Raw genomic sequence first — 24,438 nt, 5'->3', positions numbered from 1 at the left:
CACATGTGCAACTTCCGACGGAAGAAGGGATGGAGTTGAGTCGGAGGGTCGTTGATTCAGGCTCTCTTCTTTGTCTTTCTGCCTCCGTGCTGCGCGTATCAGCCAACCAGACCGAAATTGATGACGTAAATAAAGTGTTATCGTGTGTTAATTAAATATTATGCTGCTGTGGTAGCTTGCTACACACACTTGACCGGTGACCGCATCTCAAGCAATGCACGTTTGGATACCGGTCGTGCGCAATCTCCATACAAGGCAGACTGGAAAACAGGCGCAACCCGGGCGCGCCGAACCCTGTACAGGGCAAACCAACAGGCTAACTTGACATAATGACTTGCGGGCAGTGGGTTCAGAACAGCTATACAAAAAATATATATACAGTGCCTTCAGAAAGGACTCACATCCCTTGACCTTTTCCAAAACACATGTTATAATCACAGCTGCTTTGTACAATATTTGCCCATTGTTCTTTAAAAATGTATTCAAGCTGTCAAGTTGGTTGTTGACAATTGCTAGACAGACATTTTCAAGCCTTGCCATACATTTTCAAGCTAATTTAAGTCCAAACTAACTAGGCCACTCAGGAATATTCAATGTTGTCTTGGTAAGCAACTCTTGTATATTTGGCCTTCTGTTTAGGGTAATTGTCCTACTGAAAGCTTAATTTGTCTCCCAGTGTGTTGGAAAGCAAACTGAACCACGTTTTACTCAATGATGTTGCCTGTGCTTAGCTCTATTATATTTCTTATATTCGAAAAAACTCCCATCCTTGCCGAAGACAAGCATACCCATAACATGATGCAGCCACCATCATGACTGAACATCTGAAGTAGTACTCAGTGAGGTGTTAGATTTGCCCCAAACATAACACTTTGTATTCAGGACAAGATAATTACTTTGCAGTATTGTTTTTTTGGGCTTATTGCAAACAGGCTGCATGTTTTGGAATATTTGTATTCTGTTCATTCTAATTTATGTTAGTATTGTGGGGTAACTACAATGTTGTTGATCCATCCTCAGTCATCTCCGATCACATCCATTGAACTCTTAACTGTTTTAAAATCACCATTGGCCTCATGGTGAAATCCCTCAGCTGTTTCCTTCCATTCCGGCATCTTGAGTTAGGAAGGGTGCCTGTATCTTCGTAGTGACTGGGTGCATTGATACACCATCTATAGTGTAATTAATAACTGCACCATGCTCACATGGATATTCATGTCAGTTTTTTTTTTTACCCATCTACCAATAGATGCCCTTCTTTGCAAACCATTGTAAAACCTCCCTGTTTTTTGTGGTTGAATGTGTGCTTGAAATTCACTGCTCAACTGAGGGATCGTACAGCTAATTGTATGTGTGGGGTACAGACATAGGGTAGTCGTTTAAAAATTCTAAAAACAATTATTGCAGAGTGAGTCCATGCAACTATTAAGCACATTTTTACTTGTGAACTTATTTAGGTTTGCCATAACAAAACATGAGCTTTTCATTAATTCAATTTGTAAACATTTCTAAAAACATAATTCCTTTTTGACATTATTATAGACCAGGGAATCTGTGTATAAAATTCAGTTAACAAAACAGAAAAAGCTGTGTACCACCACCCAACAGGGCACTGGTGGGGGGGTGCTCAGGGTGAATCCCCATCTGTGCACCTGGCATTAACTTCCTGGCTAAAAATAAAGATCACATTGGATGCTGTGCAACTGAATGACTGAATTTAAAGTGATGAGTTGGCTTCTTTCCAGACATAATGTAGGTCAGATTTTTTGTTTGAAGCTGGTATCAAAGTGCATGTACAACACCTATTGTTAGAGCTGGTCGAAAACAAATGTATTTACTTAAGAGCGGCAACTAGATGGGGCTCAATACAGCTCTCAGTGAGTTGGAATTCTTAACACTGTTCAACATTCTGACCTAATATTTAATGAGCCCTTCATTTCTGTTTATGTGTAGCCTGATATGAACAGTGAAAAATGGTGAATGAGTTTCCCTATACAGATGGGTTACAAGCAGAAATAACAAACATCACAAGTCTCCATTTCAACAGCATTCACATGACTTGACAGTAAAACAGCATGTCTGATAACTCAATCTACCCCTTCTGTTCAATTTTACATTGAAAGGAAATATATGTACAGTAAACAGGGAAAAGCTCAAATGAACCATTTGAGAAAAAATGATTGGAAGAGTTGAATTATTCATGTCAAAAAAACCATCCACATTAGTAGTTAAACATTTTATTACTAAATAACAATAGCAAATTATCTGTACAACAAATGTTAATGTAGGAAATAAAAATGTAAAAACATTAATTCTACAACCAAAAATAAAACTAAGAACAACTTCAAAATCATACACAATTCAAGCAAAATCCATAGAAACTTAATTTCTCTCTCCATAGCTAAACACGATTCCCCAATTTCTACATGACATCAGCAACATCTGGTCAAAAGCAGGCCTCACATCCTCTTTGTCACACTCTTGAATTTCTGGGAGGTTTTATAGAATATGGACTTTTTCCTCTGAACATCCATGAGGTGAGATTCCCCTCAGAAACACTCCTCATAACTCTTCTGGGCTTGTTCTCCTCTGACCCTAAGGAGAAACACAATGCTTAGATAGAAGCCTCCATAGAGATGGGGGCTTAATTGTTTTTCCTTTGCAGTGTGAAAAATCCCATCATAAAAAAAAAAGTAAGTTATTTTAAATGACAAAAATGGAATAATAAAACAAATTGCTGTCTAAAACACATCACATCAAAAGTATGCAATCTGATGAGAAACCAAATTCTGCAGTTGTCCAAAAGCCAAACAAAACCCTTCAACATAAAATACACGCCATACGTAACAGGCAGACAAGCTTCATTGTAGATTTAAAAACAGCTTGGTTTTCTAAAAGCAAGTGTCCTTCATAACAGGCATATAAAAAAGCATATTCTGGCCCTGCCCTGAACTTTGTGTTGCAGCTGACAGATGTAGGCATAAGCTCTGCGTGTAAGCAGCACTAATTGAAATGAACATGGGGATTTTAGAGGGGGGGGAAGCCACACATGAATATATTTTATAAATAGTGAATGAAAGCAAACTACACTGTTTCCCTGGGTCACTTCAGGGGAGAAACACTGGTATTGTTGCACTCACCAGCTAAACGACGCACTCTTAGTGGTCTGCTTGCTACTACTGTGGGGTCCTGCTTTATGCGCTTGGGTGCTGAAATCATTTCCTGCTCTCTGCTGCTGCTACAGGGGGGAGATGGAAACACAAGAGATGAAATACATTAATATCTGAGCAGCACAACACTTCCTTCCCTGATCCTTCACTAAGAAAAATGTATTTTGAGTATGTCACAACCACACCTACCAGTTTATTTTGCGTTTGCCCTGCGCAGCCGAAGTCATGGCCATGTAGGTCTTGCCATGTCGGATGTCCAACAGAGATGGTATCTCCAGTCTGTGGGAAACAAGAAGTCAGGCAATGTCACTTTCCTTCTCAATATATTTGAACAGTCTCTGACATGTGACCAAACAAATAAACAGACTGGAATGAGTACCGCACTCTGATACATTAGACAATGCTGAGCTTTCTCACTGCCACTTGCTCGTACCTAAAACTTAAAAGACAAGGCAGCTCAACGTTTAGAAATAAGTACTTGGAGGGGCTCAAACCCAAATACAATTTCTGTCACCTGGGACAAAATGTGTAAAATAAAAATGAGAATTGTTGTAATAGTAAGAGGCAAAAAAAAAAATATATATAAAAACGTTGTTCATTGTTCAGCACTAATATTAAACTGGACTGTTGAAATGCCGGAGTATAAAGACCATCTTTGACAATACCACACCCACCTTTGGGGGTTTGCTCATGTCATTGGCTCGGGAGCCTGCTGTTGGCTTGGACTCAAGGGGCACAAAGTCTCAGCCTGATGATTGGGGCTACATTGGTAAAGGATGGCGGTAGCGTTGGCAAGAGCTGATTCATTGTCTCCATCTTCAATGTCAAATGTCATGTTGGGGTCATTGACTGCATAGTCCTGGAGAGGCAGGAGTGAAGGCCTGTTGAGTGTACTGCTGGCCTCTGGAGTGTAGAGCAGTGGAAACATCCCCTCCTGTCTTAAAACCTCCTGGAGGACCATGGGAACCTGCGCTGAGGCGGAGACAACACTCCCAGGGTTTGGTGGAGACACTGCCAGCTTCCTCCTGGTATGTTTCTTGGGAATTGGTTCCATCACTGTCACCTGGGCTGCTGGGCCTAGAAAACAACATCAATATGATTTATTTTTTATGAAGAAGCCAAAGAACCAAACAAATTTTGGCCTATACATGATCAAATAAATTGCTATCAAGTTACACAACACACTTCATCAAGGTCAATTCCATTTCAATACAGTCCAATCCATGTACTGCGCATTGACAATTAGAGGTATTTTTTCAATTTGGCCTAGCTCTACAAATCACTTATTGAATTGAGAGGTCAAATGGAATTGAACTTCTATTAAAACATTAAAAAAAAAAAAATTCATAAACATCCTCCACCAAGCACTTTTACATGGAAGTATTCACCTTGAATGAGGTTAAGACCTTTGGAATGTTGCGGATATAAAACGTAAAGGGTTCCATGTTTTACTTGACAGTCACATCTGTTCTACACACATTTATATGGGGGCGTTCTATAAGCTTCTTCCTGAACAGGGTCCAGGGTTCATCCTGTTCAGCCAGAACACTTTCTGTTAGTGGTTGGTGAGATCTTGCTACTTGGTTTACTAGTTTGAGCTCAAGTGCAAGATAAGAATGCATTATCCAGTCTAAATCGCTGTCAGCTTCAGCATGTGGGTATTCACTAACAACATGGCAGTAGTTTGACATAGCAATGTCATACATGGACCAGGGATGAAAGTTTATTTTTTAATTTTATATCCCATGACTGGAACTGGAGTCGATCTTAGATTAGCAGGAAAATGTTTTGCCTCGGAGGTCCACTTTGGGATGTCGAAATTCAGTGCTGCACAGATTTTTTTATGACCCATATGTTTGTCAAAAATCGATTTGCGGTCATGAAAAAGGGCAGTTATTTGAAAATAGATATGTCCATTACAATTTTCACATACATTCTATCTAGTCTTAGACATTCAAGTGTGGTCTGGGTGTTTTTATTTTAACACCCCAAATAATCACCCTCCTGGAGAACTTTAACCCCTGTATGGCCTTACCATCTGTGTTGAAGCACCATACTCATATTTTAAGAAAATAAATCACATCTGAATAGATCTTAGGTGGCACCGGTATAAAAAGACAGTATCACCACCATTGAAAGATGAAGGAATAACATCTCTGTAAAATACTGAAAGGAGAAGTCGATGTCTGCAGTAGGCCTAATATGGGTTCTCATCTTTTGGCAGTTGGAGAAGTGTAGAGGTAGCCAAAGAAAGTGAACCTGGTGACCTTTACACAGTGCAGACATTAATCAGAGGTGTAAGGGGAGTAAGGGCCGGGACACATTCATGCTCACAAATTGAGTTTCACCAGTCCCGACAAGCCCTGCTACTGTGACATGGAAGATGGCTAAGTAGGGGAAAGAAGAAAAGGAATCAAATGAGGCAAAATAAAAATATAATTCGATGTTTCAAAGAAACCAAGACTTAAAGCCCCTCAGAACTGCCTCAATTAGTCAGGGCACGGACTCACAAGGTGCTGAATGCATTCCATAGGGATGCTGGCCCATGTTGACTCCAATGCTTCCCACAGGTGTGTCAAGTTGGCTTGATGTCCTTTGGGTGGTGGATCATTCTTGATACACACGGGAAACTTGTGTGAAAAACCCAGCAGTGTTGCAGTTCTTGACACAAACCGGTAAAAGTTTGGCACCTACTAACGTACCATGTTCAAAGGCACTTAAAATGTTTTATGGCCTATTTAATGGCACAATACACAAGCCATGTCTCAATTGTCTCATAAATCCTTCTTTAACCGGTCTAATCCCATTCATCTACAGTGACTGAAGTGGATTCAATAGGGACTATAGCTTTCATCTGGATTCACCTAGTCAGTCTGGTCAGTGTTCATTAAGTTTTGTACACTCAGTGTATATTTTCACACCACGAGGTTGGTATAGCTGTTTAATAACAGCTGTTTGAAAAGACAAAAATTTAAGCCTGTTTTGGTGGGATGGAGTTTGGCCTGCCCTGTGATGTGGCCAGGCGATAAAACTAGTTAATGGACCAATAAAGAGAGTTCCAAACCACTCTGCCAATAACAGCTAGTTTTCCCCTCCCCACTCAGACCGATCCCAGACAGTCCTCGTACAATTCTTGCTTGCGGAAATTACTCTTTGCTAGAAGCTATTTTGCTTCTTAGCAAAATACAATCACAGTAAGATGACTTAAGTTATCCAGAAATTATTTGATACCGAGATAAAATCTGCTGCATTTGAACTTTAACCAAGGAAACATAACAAGGCCACATAAAATCCTTATGGACACAAAGCAAGGAATGAGGAAAACAACTTATGGCCGACAAAGCAGGAGTGGACATAGGATAAGTTATTTTATGGTATAAGTGGTTCACAATCACTAGCCATAATTGATGACTCACACGCTTAGCAACCTGTCGTACAAAGGATACAGCTACACTGAATGGATCACCATATTAGTCATCAGTGAGGATGAGTCATACACACGACATACTGTTAATTATTGGTTATTTGGTCAAGACTAAGATACAACTAACTTGACATACAACTGATTAAATGGGAATAATTGATATTGGCTACACAATACATTTTAATATACACCAAAGTCGTTTTAATAGAAAACATGTCTTCCGTTAACCGGCCAAAATGTTATGAATAGAACTTTGGGATTTCATTCTGTAATAAGAGCTTAAACGTATTAACATGAATAAATATGTTTTACGAGAATAGGAAGACTATGATAAAACCTAGCTGAGATTGATGATTGTCACCTAAAGAACATACGTAAGCAGGGATGTTCGAGGTTAATGGCTGGTGTGTAAGAGTAAAGTGGAGAGCACGTTGCATCAGAGCACGAGGAGGCAGACTCACTTGTTGCAGTGAGACACTGCGGCTGCATCATTTACATGCTGCTGACCACAGCCCTGTGACGCCGCTTCCTACCTACTACATTTTACTGAGGAGGAGGCAATTCCCAGAAATGTGAACTGTGTGGTGGTGGATTTGACATATCAATTTTCCTACCCACCCCGCACAGACAAAATAGGACAACCAACTAAATTGTTTAATGTAGAAGCTTTTAAGTGACAATGCTCACATTTTTAACAACATACTTGTGTATCATAAAAGGGAGGGGGATATGGAAGATTAATGGACCTATTTATTCATACGAAGAGCAGAAAGCAATATTTAGGAAATTTGAGTCACAGCTCAGATAGCAAGGCAGGATGAGGGGACAGTGATAAATGGTACCGTTTCTGATGGAGATCTGGCCCGGCAATAAATGGCAGCCAAGTTCTTTCAATCACATATTTTTGGCCTGTAGGATTAATACATGCATGAGGTGCTATTTCTGGTGGAGAGAGCGCCGTATTAGGGTCGCTTGGCTGCTGCCTCCCCTCTTTATCGCTGACGGGGAAGGGGGCGTTTACCCTTGCCTACCTTCTTCTCCCTGCAGTGAATTTGCATTTTCATGAATGAGGTTTGAGCAGCCTGGGTTGGGAGGGCAGGATGCTGGATTGACTGAGTACAAGATATGGAGGAAAGGGGAGGGGGGGAGGGCAAGGAGGAAGAGAGTGATCGAGCAGGAAACAGTAAAACTGGCACAGAATGAGTTTGGAGAGAGAGAAGAGTGATTGAAATTGTGTGGGCCATCCTGTGCTGATGGGTACAAGGCATTGGACTGGTGGGGTGCAGAACCCTATTGAGAGGGTCATGTGTGGTGACCTGCCCTCGTATCCACTTAGAGATGGTGCTGTAATGAGAAGGTTGGAAGAGGGAGGATCTCCATACTCAATCATTATCAAGCTGTGACGATCATGGAATTTTGGATGACGGTTATTGGTCAGTCAAATGACCGTGGTCACCGTTATTACAGCTCGAATAGCAAAATAAAATACACACATCTGCTCTGCTCTGCTCCTGACTGCATGTGCTGCTGCCTGTTTGCTACAACACCTTGCTTGTTTCAGCAAGGAGTAAAGTTTTCACATTGTTAACAGTCCATTTACCGTAGAAACAGACTCAACCGTACAAATGCCTGGCCGTCCCGTCTTCAGCCAGCCATTCCACAAAAAAAATGTTAAAACTTACGAGGGTTATTTTATTTTCATGACTGTTAAACAGTAATTGTGCCAGCCCTAGTAAAAAGTGTTTTTAAAGCCATTTCCTGTTGCGCTGTGGTCGTCCGGTGTTGTTTTCTTTAAAAATGTAGCCGACGTTTCCCACAATGTGTTTCAATCAAGTGTAGAACATCTGTTCAGCAGAAAATATCATTACAGACAATTTGGACAGCCATATTTCCTTATTGTACTTCCCTAAAGGTTTTTCCAGTCCTTTTCTTTCTCTAAAGGGGTCTCGAGTGTCATTTCATTTTCACAAAATATCTTTAGCTCCAGGCCAGAAAGTCTGCAGTGCTGCACAACTGGAAATCAAATTCTATTTCATGTCGGAATACTTTTTGAAGTTTCTGTAACAGTTTGCCTATTTTATTTTTCCTCGTTTAAGAATCAGTTGAAGTGCCAATTGATATCCCATCATCTCGAGGATGGCAGAAGGAAATTAAGTTGTTACACTAAACACCAGTGTTCAGTGGGAATAAAACAAAAAACACTGTTAATCCACAAATCAATATTACTAATTTCTCACTTCAGTTTGAGCACTACAGAGGGATGTTTAATATTGTCAGTTCATTATTTTAACCATTTCAGTTCTTGTGGTCTTCTGAAACAAGCCTTCTCTTTAACATCCCAAGTTTATACTAGTGAATCCTGAAACCTTATCACAACTGAAATTGCAGATGAACAATTAACAGCTGAAACAGAGCTTTTACCACAGGAGTGATGACTTTGATGGACATATTTGATCCCCTCGGACTGTCACTATGAAGGATTCCATGTGGCAAACTGTTAGATTAATGACCAGGTTAGCAGGCCTGAGGGAGAGTAAAGACAGGTTTACCTTTCGATGATGAATTGGGTTGAAGGCGCAGCGAGACTCTCCTCTTATGTTTCTCAGCACCTGAGTGACAGACAACAGTATGTTCAACAACACCGCCTCCTTCATGAATACCATGCCACCCCCGCAGTTATCAGCACAACACACAGCATGACTAGCATCACAGCTCAGCCTGCACAGTTATCAATAGAACAGACACAATCGTGCCTCAGCATTTGGCTGTGGTAAATGTGAATAATCATCATGAACTGTGTAGCAACGTCTGCGATTGTACACTTGCCTGGTTAAAAAATGGGTAGCCCTTTACACTTGTATCCGTATATGGGTTGAAAATGTCAGCTTTGGACATTGATAAGCTCTTAAATTGAAACAGTACAGTAACATGCTATACATGATGTCAGAACTCAGGCTCTTCACTTCACAGCTCTGCATGGGTTTTGACTGACAGCTGTTCTGAACTTGAGCACCGCACACGACAAGAAGTTACCCCAATCCCTCCTGCTAATTGGGCAACTTTAGAAAATGTTTTGTCTGAGTGAGGGAAATGCTGTAAATTACAAGGACTCTATGTATTTTGAAAGATGTGACGCTAAGGATTACAATAAATACTGCTTTGATGTCATACAAGCAAGCCTAACACCCATGAGTCCTAATGTGCACTTCACATTTCCAGATCATAAAACGCATGTAATATACATTGTTAACATTTATGATTACTATGTTTGATGTACAGTTACAAGATAACATGGCGGTATACCCTGAGTTGTCCTGAACAGAATGAACCGGTTTGTTGTATTGTGAAGAAAATTTGCCGCGAACCATGCATTTGGATTTACTCATGAATCCATTCCGTGCGCATCAAAAGTACGTGCGCATCAGAATTGCTTTGTGAAAGCCTAACACTAAGATCTTATTTTATCATTTTGCTAGTCATGTTGGCAATAGAACAAGCGCTCAAATTTCACCAACTTGTCCCAGATTGTTAAAAACAAAAGTGGCAAAAATTACTGTAAATTTAAAAATGCTCATAAAATCAGTGTAATGTTTGGATTCAGTCTTGTGTCAGCTGAACGGTTGGCCTGACCTTTAGTCTAATAATTTCCTCATAATCTCCAAACTGTTCCCTTCTAATTTCTACCATGATTATGCATTTCCATATTTTTTCTTTAAGAAACATTTCAATTTAGCTCTATCCCTATCCAATTCCCACAAGTGTAAGGGGTTCAATGCAGCCATTTTTAATCAAAATATGAAATCATTTCTGGGTAACAATTAAGTACCTTACTGTGATTGTTTTCAATTAAAATGGTCAAAAGAAACAAATATTGCTTCTTAGCAAAGCGCAACTTCTCAAGCAAGAAGTTTTCTAGGACTGCCTGGGAGTGGTCTGAATGGAGAGAGGAAAACTAACTGTTATTGGCAGAGAGGTTTGGAACATTTTCTAATGAACTAATTTACCACTTGGTGATGTCACCAGGCAGGCCAAAATGCCACCCCACCAAAACAGGCAGACATTTTAGATGGTCTTTTCTTAAACTAAAAATGGGCATCTTCATAATCTTTTACAATTTCATAGTGTAAATATATATATACACAATGCAGGAAATCAGGTTTTGATTGCACTGGGCATTTAACTAAATGTAGCTTTAAATATATAATAACAGTAGTCTTCAGGACAGTCATTGCAAGGTGAAACCAGAGGGAATAGAACAAACAGACAGGACCTATTGAGATCTGGTATCATATATTTGTGCTCATGGCTTGTGAAAGGAGGGTCAAATTACAGGATATCACTCAACTACAAGCACAAGTGGACAGGGCCAAAAATACTAAATAAAAGACACAGGGAAACAAGCATGTGACTGGTGCAGGGGACAGGTGCGGGGTGCACCTGCTGACATATGATGGACAGCAACATAGTAATTAAGTATTGCTGGCCAGCTTTGGTTCACGCTCCATTGTCTCCTAGGGGCTGAATGTCATGAAAGGAGGCCTGATGGCGCACTGGTGCTGGGTTATACAGGGTGTGATAGGACCTGGAGAATGGTGGCTCCCGTGTGTGTAGGCTCCCATGATCAACAGTAAATAGAGCCCAATAGCCCAGGGCCAACAGATATTGCTGTATGGCCACTGGTGGCCTGAAAATAAAGCACTACAACAGAGGATTAAACAGTCAACCAGGAGGGTTTACTACAAAGCAAGATCAATGGCCAGCTAACTTGCCAAAATATATTTAGATTTTCTAGAAAGAATGGGCATGGTCTAATTAACTCATCAACCAAAAACACATATTGAACTTCAGCTTTCTTAATGAAGCAGAAAGTCAATAGCTTTGTAGTTTACCCCTCAGGGGGAAATTACATGTCATCGTTGTCACTGGGAGTTGAAGCCAAGTCTGCGTTTTTTAAAAACAACATAAGATGTGAAGTCATGACTTACTACTGCAGGGACTGTTTTGATGGGGACAGATGAGGTGTGAAAATGACAGGATAGGTACGAGCTCTGGCCTAAGCCTGGAACCCTCAGCCTGGGTCTCCTCGTCCTTCTGCTCCCCAGCCTTCTCCTGATCGGCCCACACCACACCCTCTCCCTGAGGACCAGGTGCTCCAGGTCCTGGTTCTCAGCCTCGTCGGCAGCTGTGACCAGGCCCGACCCCCTCAGCGCCCAGTACTGTCTGCTGTAGGCAGGCAGCAGCATGTCCACCATTCTGAACAGAAGAAAGCATGAAACTCAGGCTTAAAAGATGTTCTGTTGAGTCAGTATCACAATCTATAGTGTAAAGTTGCCAAAGTGAACTTTGTTGCACATGTATGCAACACCTAGTATAGTATAATTCAAAAGACTAAATAGTCTCTATTCACTAATTCATATAAGTAAGCGATAACTTCACTGTACATTCTCTGGAGGTAATGTATGACACAGGTATGGATGGCACACAGCCATTCATCCTCACATAGTACAGTGTGAGTCACATGACTCGTACTCCATTTTTCATAAATATTATTTCATATAATTCCCATCTTAATATGTCTGTATCTATCTGACCATATTTACCCATTCATGTAGGCTTGAGGCCTGAAGATTCCTTCTAAAACATGTAGCAATATCTGTACAACAGATGTTGTGGAGTATTGGCTCAGATTGACTTAAGTCTACTTGACAGGTCTGAAAAGTCTGACAAACCCCTTTAAGACTATCTTATAGTAATATCACTGCATTTCCACTCTCTGTCTTCAGTGGATACAGGTGGATGATTCAACTCTGATACGCAATGCCAGGCGTTTTGGTATGGTGACAACATTACGTGTTGAACCCTGTAAAAGAAAAATGACCTACTTTTTAGTCTGTTTGTTCTCCTGGTCCTGGATGCCGATGAGGTGGGTCATTTGCTCAATGTGCTGCTTGAGGTCCTCTACCTGTAGCTGGAGCCTGTGGCAGCGAAGGTCCTTCTGGAGTACCTGGACGGGAAAGGGGAAGAGCTGGTGAAATGACCATGAGGGAACATATTGAGTAACCCTGACCACAGCTAGAGAACAAGCTGGCAGGGAGTCATCAGTGACGCACAAGACAATGAGTCTTGAGGGGTTTATTTTGTGCCATGCTTCATCTCTGAGAACCTGTCTTCTGGGTAAAAAAAAAGAAAAGCTGTCATCCAACTCTGACGTAAAAGAGTATAATGAAACGGCAGCAGAGAGAACATTTGACAAGCGGATGAATCATTGTTCTGTGCCACTTCCTAGAAGAGGGATGAGAAAGAGAAAATAAACATCTACATGGTTTTAGGTAACTGGCTGTGTGAGGGATGCATAAAGATCATTGATCCATTCACCTCAGTCATCCACCATTGTACAAGAGCAATAAAATAAGCGCAGTTCTAATTACCTGGAGAACAGATGGAAGAAAAGAAACTGTCACGACAAGTTGGGACGTATTTGCAAAAAAAATAAATAAATATACACTGCTCAAAAAATAAAGGGAACACTAAAATAACACATCCTAAATCTGAATGAATTAAATATGTAGCAATACTTTTTTCTTTACATAGTTGAATGCTGACAAACAAAATCACCTAAAAATTATCAATGGAAATCAAATTGATCAACCCATGGAGGTCTGGATTTGAGTCACACTCAAAATTAAAGTAGAAAACCACAATACAGGCTGATCCAACTTTGATGTAATGTCCTTAAACAAGTCAAAATGTGGCTCAGTAGTGTGTGTGGCCTCCACGTGCCTGTATGACCTCCCTACAATGCCTGGGCATGCTCCTGATGAGGTGGCGGGTGGTCTCCTGAGGATCTCCTCCCAGACCTGGACTAAAGCATCCGCCAACTCCTGGACAGTCTGTGGTGCAACGTGGCGTTGATGGATGGAGCGAGACATGATGTCCCAGATGTGCTCAATTGGATTCAGGTCTGGGAACAGGCGGGCCAGTCCATAGCATCAATGCCTTCCTCTTGCAGAAACTGCTGACACACTCCAGCCACATGAGGTCTAGCATGGTCTTGCATTCGGAGGAACCCAGGGCCAACCGCACCAGCATATGGTCTCACAAGGGGTCTGAGGATCTCATCTCGGTACCTAATGGCAGTCAGGCTACCTCAGGTGAGCACATGGAGGGCTGTGCGGCCCCCCCAAAAAATGCCACCCCAAACCATGACTGACCCACCGCCAAACCGGTCATGCTGGAGGATGTTGCAGGCAGCAGAACGTTATCCACGGCATCTCCAGACTGTCACATGTGCTCAGTGTGAACCTGCTTTCTGTGAAAGGCACAGGGCGCCAGTGGCAAATTTGCCAATCTTGGTGTTCTCTGGCAAATGCCAAACGTCCCCACGGTGTTGGGCTGTAAGCACAACCCCACCTGTGGACGTCGGGCCCTCATACCACCCTCATGGAGTCTGTGTCTGCTCAAACTGTCAGAAACATGCACATTTGTGACCTGCTAGATGTAATTTTGCAGGGCTCTGGCAGTGCTCCTCCTTGCACAAGCGGAGGTAGCGGTCCTGCTGCTGGGTTGTTGCCCTCCTACAGCCTCTCCACGTCTCCTGATGTACTGGCCTGTCTCCTGGTAGTGCCTCCATGCTCTGGACACTACGCTGACAGACACAGCAAACCTTCTTGCCACAGCTCACATTGATGTCCTATCCTGATGAGCTGCACTACCTGAGCCACTTGTGTGGGTTGTAGACTCCATCTCATGCTACCACTAGAGTGAAAGCACCGCCAGCATTCAAAAGTGACCAAAACATCAGCCAGGAAGCATAGGATCTGAGAAGTGGTCTGTGGTCACCACCTGCAGAACCACTCCTTTATTGGGGGTGTCTTGCTAATTGCCTATAATTTCCACCTGTTGTCTATTCCATTTGCACAACAGCATGTGAAATTCACAGAAGTGCGATTGACTTAGAGTTACATTGTGTTGTTTAAGTGTTCCCTTTATTTTTTTGAGCAGTGTATATATACTTTTAAAAGTAGCATAGAGTTAACTTCCTGTGATGTGTTCCCATCCCTTCATAATTCTCTCTGGGAGATGAAAAAATGACATATTTAAAAGGGATAGTTCACCTTAACTATAAGTAGAACCATTTCTATGTATAATTATCAATTAGTTTATTATATGGATCTTATCCAGAGTCAGCAACCAAAAAGAAGGCTTAGTTTAGGTAGCTTACAATTATGCAGCATTGTCAATAAATCTTCACAATCCCTCCTGGATTTTCGGTGATATTTGCGGGGAAACAATGCACTGACAAGGAAAAAAAAAATGGTGTTGACGTGTAGCTTGATTGAACCATATAAATATGCAATGATTGTTTAAAATTGAAAATCTTTGCGGACTCAAAAGGAACACCTACAGTTGAAGTCGGAAGTTTACATACACTTAGGTTGGAGTCACAAAAATCGTTTCTCAACCACTCCACAAATTTATTAACAAACTATAGTTTTAGTCGGTTAGGACATCTACCTTGTGCATGACAAGTAATTTTTCCAACAATTGTTTACAGACAGATTATTTCAAATTCCAATGGGTCAGAAGTTTGCATCCACTAAAGTTGACTGTGCTCTTAAACAGCTTGGAAAATTCCATAAAATGATGTCATGGCTTTAGAAGCTTCTGATGGGCTAATTGACATAATTTGAGTCAATTGAGGTGTATGTGGATGTATTTCAAGGCCTACCTTCAAACTCAGTGCCTCTTGCTTGACATCATGGGAAAATTAAAAGAAATCAGCCAAGACCCCAGAAAATAATTGTAAACCTCCACAAGTCTGGTTCATCCTTGGAGCAATTTCCAACGCCTGAAGGTACCGTGTTCATCTGTACAAACAATAGTATGCAAGTATAAACACCATGGACCACGCAGCCATCATACCACTCAGGGAAGGAGACCGTTCTGTCTCCTAGAGATGAACATGCTTTGGTGCAAAAAGTGCAAATCAATCCCAGAACAACAGCAAAGGACCCTTGTTAAGATGCTGGAGGAAACGGGTACAAAAGTATCTATATCCACAGTAAAAACAAGTCCTATATCGACATAACCTGAAAGGTTGCTCAGCAGGAGCACTGCTCCAAAACCGTCATAAAAAAGCCGGACTACGGTTTGCAACTGCACATGGAGACAAGATTGCACTTTTTGGAGAAATGTCTCCTGGTCTGATGAAAGCAAAAATAGAACTGTTTGGCCACAATGACCATGGTTATGTTGAGAAAAAAAAGGGGAGGCCTGCAAGCGAAGGCACCATCAAACAGCACGGGGTGGCAGCATCATGCTGTGGGGGTGCTTTTCTCTGAGAGGGACTGGTGCACGTTACAAAATAGATGGCACCATGAGGCAGGAAATTATGTGGATACATTGAAGCAATATCAGTCAGGAAGTTAAGCTTGGTCTAAATGGTCTTCAAAATGGACTAGCTGACCACAAGCATGCCCAAAGTTGTGGCAAAATAGCTTAGGACAACAAAGTCAGGTATTGGAGTGGCGCCCTGACCTGTAAATTTCTGGGCAGAACTGAAAAAGCGCATGCGGCAAGGCCTACAAGCCCAATGATTACCGGCTGTCAGGGAGAAATGGGCCAAGAATTCTTAAGACCAAACATCTCTGCAACTGGATCCTGGACTTTGAATGGGCGCCCCAAGGTGGTAGGGTAGGCAACAACACATCTGCCAATGATCCCTCAACACCAGCAGGGCCCTCGGGGTGCGTGCTTAGTCCCCTCCTGTTCTCCTGTTCACCTCCGACTGCGTGACCAAGCATGACTCAACACCATCATTAAGTTTTCTGACGACACAACAGTGGTAGATCACTACGATGGCCAGTCTATAGGAGGTCAGAGACATGGCAGTGTGGTGTCAGGACAAGCACCTCTCCTTCAACGTGAGCAAGACAAAGTAGCTGATCGTGGACATAGGAACAAACTATCATGGACAAACACACCAAGAAACTTAGTGAAGAGGGTACAACAATGCCTTTTCCCAATCCCAACAAGACTGTCCAAACAGATTTGAAAGTCATGGGCCTTTTCCCCCAGATCTTCAAAAAGTTCTATAGCTCCCCATCATCGAAGTTCTACAGCTGCATCACTGCCTGGTATGGCAACTGCATGGCATCCGACCGAAGGCGCTACAGAGGGTAGTGCGTTGGTTTTACATCACTGAGGCTGCTTTCTGCTCCAGGACCTATATATGCAGTAGTCACTTTCCCCCCTGGCAGACTACATGGACAAAGTTAGCTGGACTCTCTGCTACCGCCCCAGCACCGGACAATGTCTTAACAAATCTAGGCAAGTCATAAGCCCCTTAACAAATTACCCCCAAGCCATTATTTTCAACATTTAATCAAATGGTTAACCCAGACATTGACATGGACCCCCTCCCTTTGTTTTTATACTGCTGCTACTCGCTGTTTATTATCTATGCACCTTCCTTTACCCACTACCTAAATGGTCAAATTACTAGGCTACCCTGTACCGCCCCTGTACATAGCCTAGTTATTGTTAAATGTTAATTTTTTGTTGTTGAAAACTTTTTTTTATTTAGTTAATATTTTCTTAACTCTTTCTTGAACCGCATTGTTGGTTAAGGGCTTGTAAAGTAAGAACTTCGGCGCATGTGACAAATACAATTTGATTTTGCATATGTCAAATGCAGTACCTCTGTGAGCCCTCTTTTATACTGCGGTTGGGTCAGCTTTGATTAATATAGCAATATTTTTACTGTTTTATGCAGAAATAGTGCGGTGATTGTCAAATTTGCAAACCCTCACATAATATGCAGGGAATTGTTGATTTAGCAAAAAAAGAAAAAAAAACATATCACGGAATCCTGGAGGGACCATCTTCCTCTACATCTCCCATACCAGTACATGAACAAAATAACCCATATACCACACCACTCTAACACCACCCCTGGGTCAAGTGATTCCATATCTCCTGACCCCTCCAGCAGTTGCCTCACCACTGGTGGCTGGGAGTCCTGTCCCAGTAGCTTCACGTCATTCTCCACGCGGTGCAGCCAGCCCTCATTCTCAAGGAAGCACAGCTCAACCTCCTTCAGCCTCTTGCGGATGTGCTGCTGCTGTGTGAGCAGGGAAGCCAGCTTGCGCTCGTGCTTGCAGGTGGCCTATTCAACAACAGAGCCTATCAGATTTGGATATGACAAAGGAGTGTATGCACTTTAAACATCCATCTATCACTGGTACATCATAAAAGACATGCTCCTTCTGGGACCATTTTCTGGCTAAAATGACATGGTGATAAGCAGGGCCTTTTCAGACCTTCTCAGTCTTGTCTTTGGCACTGAAGAGTTGGGCCTGCTGGTTGCACTCCTCGCTGTGACGCTGACGTAACTCGTTCTCCTTGAGCTGCCGCTCCAGAACAAGGTGCTCCTCCTGATCTGAGTACGGCTGGAGAAAATGCTCTGTAGGGACTCTGACACCCTGTCCAGAAAAAGGGGCAACCAGCCAGTTATTGTTAAATGGAGTCTTTGCTTAATAATGGAGGGCAAAGGTTTATAAAAAATACAACTTTTCTATGTTTGCCCTTCCTCAAGTAAAAGTCCCATGTCATGTTATTGTACAACTCAACAGGTTGAACAGTGTTCAAATCAGGCAGCTTCCCTGGACACCCTCAGCAGCTTTCACCCAATAAGGCAGAGGCATTGCAACAATGTCTCATTCTGGTAAAGGAAGAGGGATATGCAGGTAAATAAATAAACAGACAGTGGAGAGCAGCCGCTGAAATGTGACTGCAATCTCCAATGTAACCCCTGTGACGTAGGAGCCGCGTGGCCTTGCCAGACTGATGAATTTTTTTAATTGTGTGAGAAGCATGCTGCCTCTCTTCAGAGCCTCACATTGTGCGAGTTGTGAATTCTGATGCCGGTGAATGAAATGCGTGGGAATGAGACTCATTCAGCTCCACCCACCCCCTTCCCTATCTCCCTTTTTAAATAGACACCACTGCAGCCCTTGGAGGGAGTGAAGGAAGGACGTTTTAACTAATACCGATATATTATATGTGTAGTTTTATTTTTTATGTGGCTCACAGCTTCCCTATCAAAATGCAGAGCAAACTCTCCACCCAAAGCCCAGGTCCTTGGGCTTTGTACTTTTCCCTCAACATGATAAATTATCTATGGATTTCAATTAAAGTGTACAAGTTTAAAGGACACTCAAGTGTGGTGGCATATTATGCATAACAGAACTTGTATTACTGTATAAATACAAGTTTTGCCTTTTGTTGTTGCATGTACATTGGTACAAGAAATAAGTACCTACTTGTGAATCTCTGTTTGGTTCTGACTGGAAATGGTATTAGAGACTCCAGGAACAAGAGGGTCCATCTTCCTCTCCTCATACTCTTTCAACTTCTTCTTTAACTGAATGATCTGAAATAGCATAAACTGTTGATAAAATGTGAAATGTATGTCCACACATTTTCGGAACCTAAGGGCCTCCAGTCTGCGTAGTAGAGATTGCTGTTTCATCTTATTTTACCTCTTCTCGCTGCCTCTCGCATATCACTGCATACTGGCCGATGTGACTGTCCAAGCTGACAACATTCCTCTTGAGCTAAAGAACAGGTAGATGCATGTAAAAATGTATGGAAGGAGAAAGAGAGGCATTACAAACAGAAATATTGTAAGAAATGCCATGTAGTACAAGTTTCCCTATCAAAACCACCTCTGAACTCATGTTTGGCTTTTAAAAACACAGCCAAAGAGGCCTAAATAAATCCTATAACATTGTTGGGATGGGTGAGTAGTTTACTGACCGATGATTTGATCTCTTTGGCCCGGTTGGCGTATTTCAGTGTGTTGTGGGTGTCGTCATAAGATTTGGAGGAGGGGCTAATGTTGGCAATCATGACCGTCCTGCAGTTCCCCGCCAAAGAGAATCTTTAAGGAGTCGTGTTAGCTTGCTGTCCCTGTATGGAATGTGGGCTTTCTTACTCTGCTATAATAAATCAAGCAAAATCAACATTAGCCTGAGAAAAGTGTAAAAGTGCAAAACAGGAAAAGGTTAGGCCTACACATTCAGGTTTGGGATTGGAAAGGTCTGACAAACCTCATAGAACATAAAATGCTTTTATTTATACCAATTCATTCCTCTTGCTTGCGTTAAATGCAATTGACCACAGTCCTATGACCCCTTGAACTCGTACAGTAAATGTCCAGTGACAATGGGACAACACACTAATAAGGCTGTATAGGGGGCCATTTTAGAACAGTCATACACTGAATGTCCAAAATATCAAGAACACCTGCTCCTCCATGACAGACTGACCAGGTGAAAGCTATGATCCCTTATTGAAGTCACTTGTTAAATCCACTTCAAAATCAGAGTAGATGAAGGTGAGGAGACAGGTTAAATAATTATTTTTAAGCTTTGAGACAATTGAGAGATGGATTGTAGATGTGTGCCATTCAAAGGGTGAATGGGCAAGGCAAAATACTTAGGTGCCTTGGAACGAGGTATGGTAGTAGGTGCCAGGAAACACTTGTTTGTGTCAAGATCTGCAACACTGCTGGGTTTTACATGCTCAACAGTTTCCAGTGTGTATCAAGAATGGTCCGCCACCCAAAGAACTCAGCCAACTGTGGAAGCATTGAGTCAACATGGGCCAGCATCCCTGTGGAACACTTTCGACATCTTGTAGAGTCCATGCCCTGGGGGGGTGACAATATTGAAGGTATTCTTAATGTTTTGGGGGTATAACATTCAATATTTTTACTTTGGTATTCTTAATGTTTTGTTTCGTATTTTTACTTTAACTACAGGTTTCTGGCAGATAGATACCTTTCATTTCTATAGAAAATGAAAACGTCCAAGCACATTATCTTCTGCTGGTGTGAATGTGCTAGGTCTGAATTCAGCCTGGCTTCACTAATGGCACAGATGCGTCTAGAGTACATTACATCTGTTCAGGTGAGTCACAGTCACATGGAGACTCAAATGGCAGGAATTACCAGGCACTTGCAGAGGAAAAGTGATCTGCAATGGGCTGGGGGCTGCCCAGCTGTTCTCCCTGGCCGAAACCTACATCTGGAACCAGGAAACCCTTATATTTCCAGCTGATCCTATGGGAGCTCAAAGTTTGCAGCTAAAAGGAGGTTGTCCCAATTAAGCAAAATGAGTCTTTCGTCAGAGCAGGATTTACAATGTACAGCCCGAGAGAGAGAGGAAATGGGCCAATGGAGAAAACCACAAAGGCTAAATGTGCAACTGCAAGTCATGGCCATGGGACCAGTCCTAGCTGGGACATCAAGGTATCATTCCCTAAAGCGAACAATGGTGCCATAATAAAAATACATTTTGGTACTGCGTGGCATGTTTGTGCAGCATTTCCTAAATGCATGTGGCCTGCTTGTGGAATCCCCAGGGTCAGTGGTAAACCAAAAAGACTCAGTGACAGGTTAATGTATGCAACTGGAATTAAATCTTATCCAAATACTTGGCTTGCTAACAGACCAAGCAAGGCTCCTTGAGTCACAGGGAGCTGCTCACTTTTTTTCTGGCAATGACAAAGCAGGGGAGTATTGCTGCCAGTGTGATGTAAAATTGCAATCAATTAAACAACATACAAACAAAATGAAGGCAGAATAAATTAGACTAGGCCGACCTAAAAATCCACAAGAAAAAAATTAATCTTAAAAATGCAGTGTGACCACAGAAAAATCAACAGAAAATGAAAGACAGCAAAGGAAAACCCTAACACCAGTCACCAGTGGGATAAACATAAGAAATCAGTTGTAACATCAGGGTAGTGGGTTCAATTACCGGGACCACCCACAAATAAAATGTATGCACACATGACTAAGTTGCTTTGGATAAAAGTGTGTGTGTGGGGGAATTAATTCAATAGTTTAAAATGACTAAAACCAAATGGAAACTGTGTAGAAATGATAATGATCCTACATTCATGCGGTTTCTTGACTGTGTCCAGCTGGCGTATAATCCCAAAAATGAAAGCCAGACAATCTGGGAGCATTGAAAATTCAAAAAATGATAGTGCTCCATCTATCTTTAGCCAATTTTGATGGCAAGGAAATATAAGTTTCAGTGCATCCCTCTGGACTTCGAACACCGAATGCAACCCCCAGGGCAAAATGAGTTTGACACACCTGTCATAGTCTTAAATCTAGACATAAGTTTGTGTATTCTCAGTGGTGAGGAAGCAGCACCAAGGCCTGCTCAACATTGTTTACGAGTCACACAGAAATGCCTCTGGGTTTTATTGTCAAAAGATCAACCAGCATTATGAATTATATTGTATTCTATGAGCAGAAATATTTCCTTTGAATAATTTAAGGTCCTATTCAATCAGAAACATGAATCAAGATGCTTTACACATACCTTAGGGTCAGCCAGAGCGTTGATAACATTTCCCAGGGCAAGGAGTGAACGGTTGATGTTAGCGCCTTCCCGTTGACGTGCTCCCTTTGCATTAGTGGCACTTGCTCGCTCGGAGCCAGCGAGGTCAATCAGGCTCATTTTGGCCACACGGACATTTGGATTAAGGCTAGCCGTCCTGTCCTGTTGCTTCAAGTAAATCTAGTGGGACAAGAACACCAACAATTTCATCTTCACCTGTCCAGTGACTGCAGTGGGTAAACCTGACAGACACAACGTCTGGTAAAGGAGGAAAGGTAGATGACGGCACTCTATTGAAATAGCCTACCTGAAATACAGCATGGGACCGTGACGAGGTGGCATTCATGTCAGTGGGGTGCTGCGTTCTATTCCGATTGCCATAATCCAAAGCTTCAAGGATGTGCTCAGCAGACTTAGGCTGCAAAAGAGGTCACATGAATACTTTTAAACAAATAAAACCAGAACACATAAATCAAAAAGATATGTAAAAAAGAAAAACTACAACACCTGACAGACACAACAAATAACCTGTTGATCACTAACCTGGTGCAGAGTAAGGCCTTGGATAACCACTCCTTTCGAGGGGTCCTCCCTCACTGCAAGAGGGCCCACATTAGCCAAGAGGTCTCGGATCTGCTCATTATAGACCTGCAAACCAGTTATGGCAAAACCTTGACTGATTTCTATTGACAATTTAAATCCTGATTGTTCATTAATAAAATGTGTTTCTTTAATTCCCAGGTATGATGGAGGAAGATATTTCCTTGATTTCTGTGTAAATTTATTAATTGAAAAATCAGACAGATGAAATCAAAGAGTTACCTCAAGATAAGAAAATGCTACATCAAATATTTTCTCTTCCTTGACTTGATCCATACGGTTGAAGAGCTCCGTCATGGTGCGATACATCACACCCGGGTCATTGCTTGAGCCCAACATGGTGTGTGTCTTGCCTGCTCCTGTTGCGCCATAAGCAAAGACTGCAACATTTCAGAGAAGGATTAGTAATTAAACATGACCAAAACTTCCACACAAATTAAAATAAATCAGATTTTGGTAGGTTTAAATGTAACACCAAATGTATTGGAATTTAACTGCTAAATGGAGTACAAAGATATAGGCTACTGTAGCATACTAATTACTATTTCTAAAATGGTTCTCTGTACTATGACATTCATTTAAATTAAGCTATTTGAAACACTGTTTACACAAAGTCCATCTCAATGTGCACATAGCCATAGGCCTACTAATCAGATGGTATAGTCCTGTAAAGATTAGTAGGCTCAAGCCTATTTTATTACCTGTACAGTTAAAGCCATTCAACACTCCATCAAGTATCCTTTTAGTGGTGTTCTCAAAGATATCCACCTGAGAAGAATCCTCCCCAAAAACATTATCAAAGACAAATTTCAGGTCCTTATTGGCTCTCTTGTTGACATCTCTGTTTCGAACTCTTGGTCCCCCGAAAGATGTCATTTGCTGTTCCTTGGGGTCAAATATTAGCATGTGGTTGTCCACAACTTGGACCACATTCCTGAAGTTCTCGCACTTCTCATTGTCGTTAGTTGGCCGCACACGTACAACCACTTTGACATGGCTGCACACGTCCATGACTCTTCTTATTGTGTATTGATCTAGTTGAGAGATCACAAGGAAGATGCTTTAGTTGACTAAACTCCAAGGTGAAAGATGTTTCTGATATACTCCAATGGAATGGCGCAGAGGCCAGGCTTTGTGGAATTGGGCGTGGCCAGATTTGTAATAACATAGGCTAGTTGAGAACAAGCTACTTGCATTCGACAACATTAGATTTTAAGTTACACATGGAACAATATACAAATATGTTGTTACATAAAGAACAGGGCGACTTGAATGTCTCGTGTATTCGTCGCCCGTATAATTGTTGTGGCTAGCTAACATTAGCAGTCAACAAAGAGCCATATAAGCTCACCTCCGAGCGAAAACAGCAAGTGCTGCGAGTTGTAAAATACATCATAAACATTACTTTTGTTCTGGAGCGAATGATAATACACCCACAGCTTACCTTAGACTCTAATTGTCTCACATTTGCAATTGCGGCTTGTTAGCAAGTAACGTTACAGCCACTGCTACTTTTTCTCCCAAGACCAGCGCGTCTTTTCAAAAACAAGCCCCCTCTTCCTTCGCAACAGCTGATTGGCTATGCACCTTGACGTCGGTGAGCTTGGTGTTGCAGTCACTTGATTGCAGTATTGGTGGAGGAAGTGGTTTAAAACTCTGTTCGTATGCCAGCTATTATCTAGCTTTTTTTTTTTTTTTTAAATAATGTAATTGAAACCATTATGACACATAGCTAACATAACAAAGTAAGTATAATATTGCGTCAAGACCAATGTCCTAAGTACGATTTGCATCGTCCAGTTGCAAGTTATTCAAGGTGTTGTAA

At 41.8% G+C, this 24,438-nt stretch overlaps 1 protein-coding gene and 1 long non-coding RNA gene across 2 annotated transcripts; both read right to left on the bottom strand.

Moving 5' to 3' along the window:
* Nucleotides 1-2,538: 2,538 nt before the first annotated feature.
* On the bottom strand, nucleotides 2,539-3,421 carry LOC121846386. The gene is made up of 3 exons (XR_006083299.1): nucleotides 3,360-3,421; nucleotides 3,141-3,238; nucleotides 2,539-2,595 (listed from the first exon to the last, which is right to left on the bottom strand). It is a non-coding gene; the product is annotated as an uncharacterized LOC121846386 (long non-coding RNA).
* Nucleotides 3,422-3,858: 437 nt separating this feature from the next.
* On the bottom strand, nucleotides 3,859-24,137 carry LOC121846321 (kinesin-like protein KIF18A). The gene is given in 18 exon segments (XM_042320192.1): nucleotides 3,859-4,247; nucleotides 9,144-9,203; nucleotides 11,580-11,723; nucleotides 11,726-11,847; nucleotides 12,477-12,598; nucleotides 17,597-17,761; nucleotides 17,916-18,028; nucleotides 18,031-18,077; nucleotides 18,918-19,027; nucleotides 19,137-19,211; nucleotides 19,414-19,533; nucleotides 19,536-19,592; nucleotides 21,996-22,193; nucleotides 22,321-22,431; nucleotides 22,557-22,661; nucleotides 22,836-22,993; nucleotides 23,315-23,647; nucleotides 24,058-24,137. Coding segments are annotated over 17 exon segments (2,406 nt in total). The 5' UTR covers nucleotides 23,625-23,647; nucleotides 24,058-24,137.
* Nucleotides 24,138-24,438: the final 301 nt, after the last annotated feature.

This window comes from Oncorhynchus tshawytscha, linkage group LG04, assembly GCF_018296145.1.
Source record: "Oncorhynchus tshawytscha isolate Ot180627B linkage group LG04, Otsh_v2.0, whole genome shotgun sequence".
In the NCBI taxonomy this organism is placed as follows: domain Eukaryota; kingdom Metazoa; phylum Chordata; class Actinopteri; order Salmoniformes; family Salmonidae; genus Oncorhynchus; species Oncorhynchus tshawytscha.
This window is presented reverse-complemented; position numbering and strand designations above follow the sequence as displayed.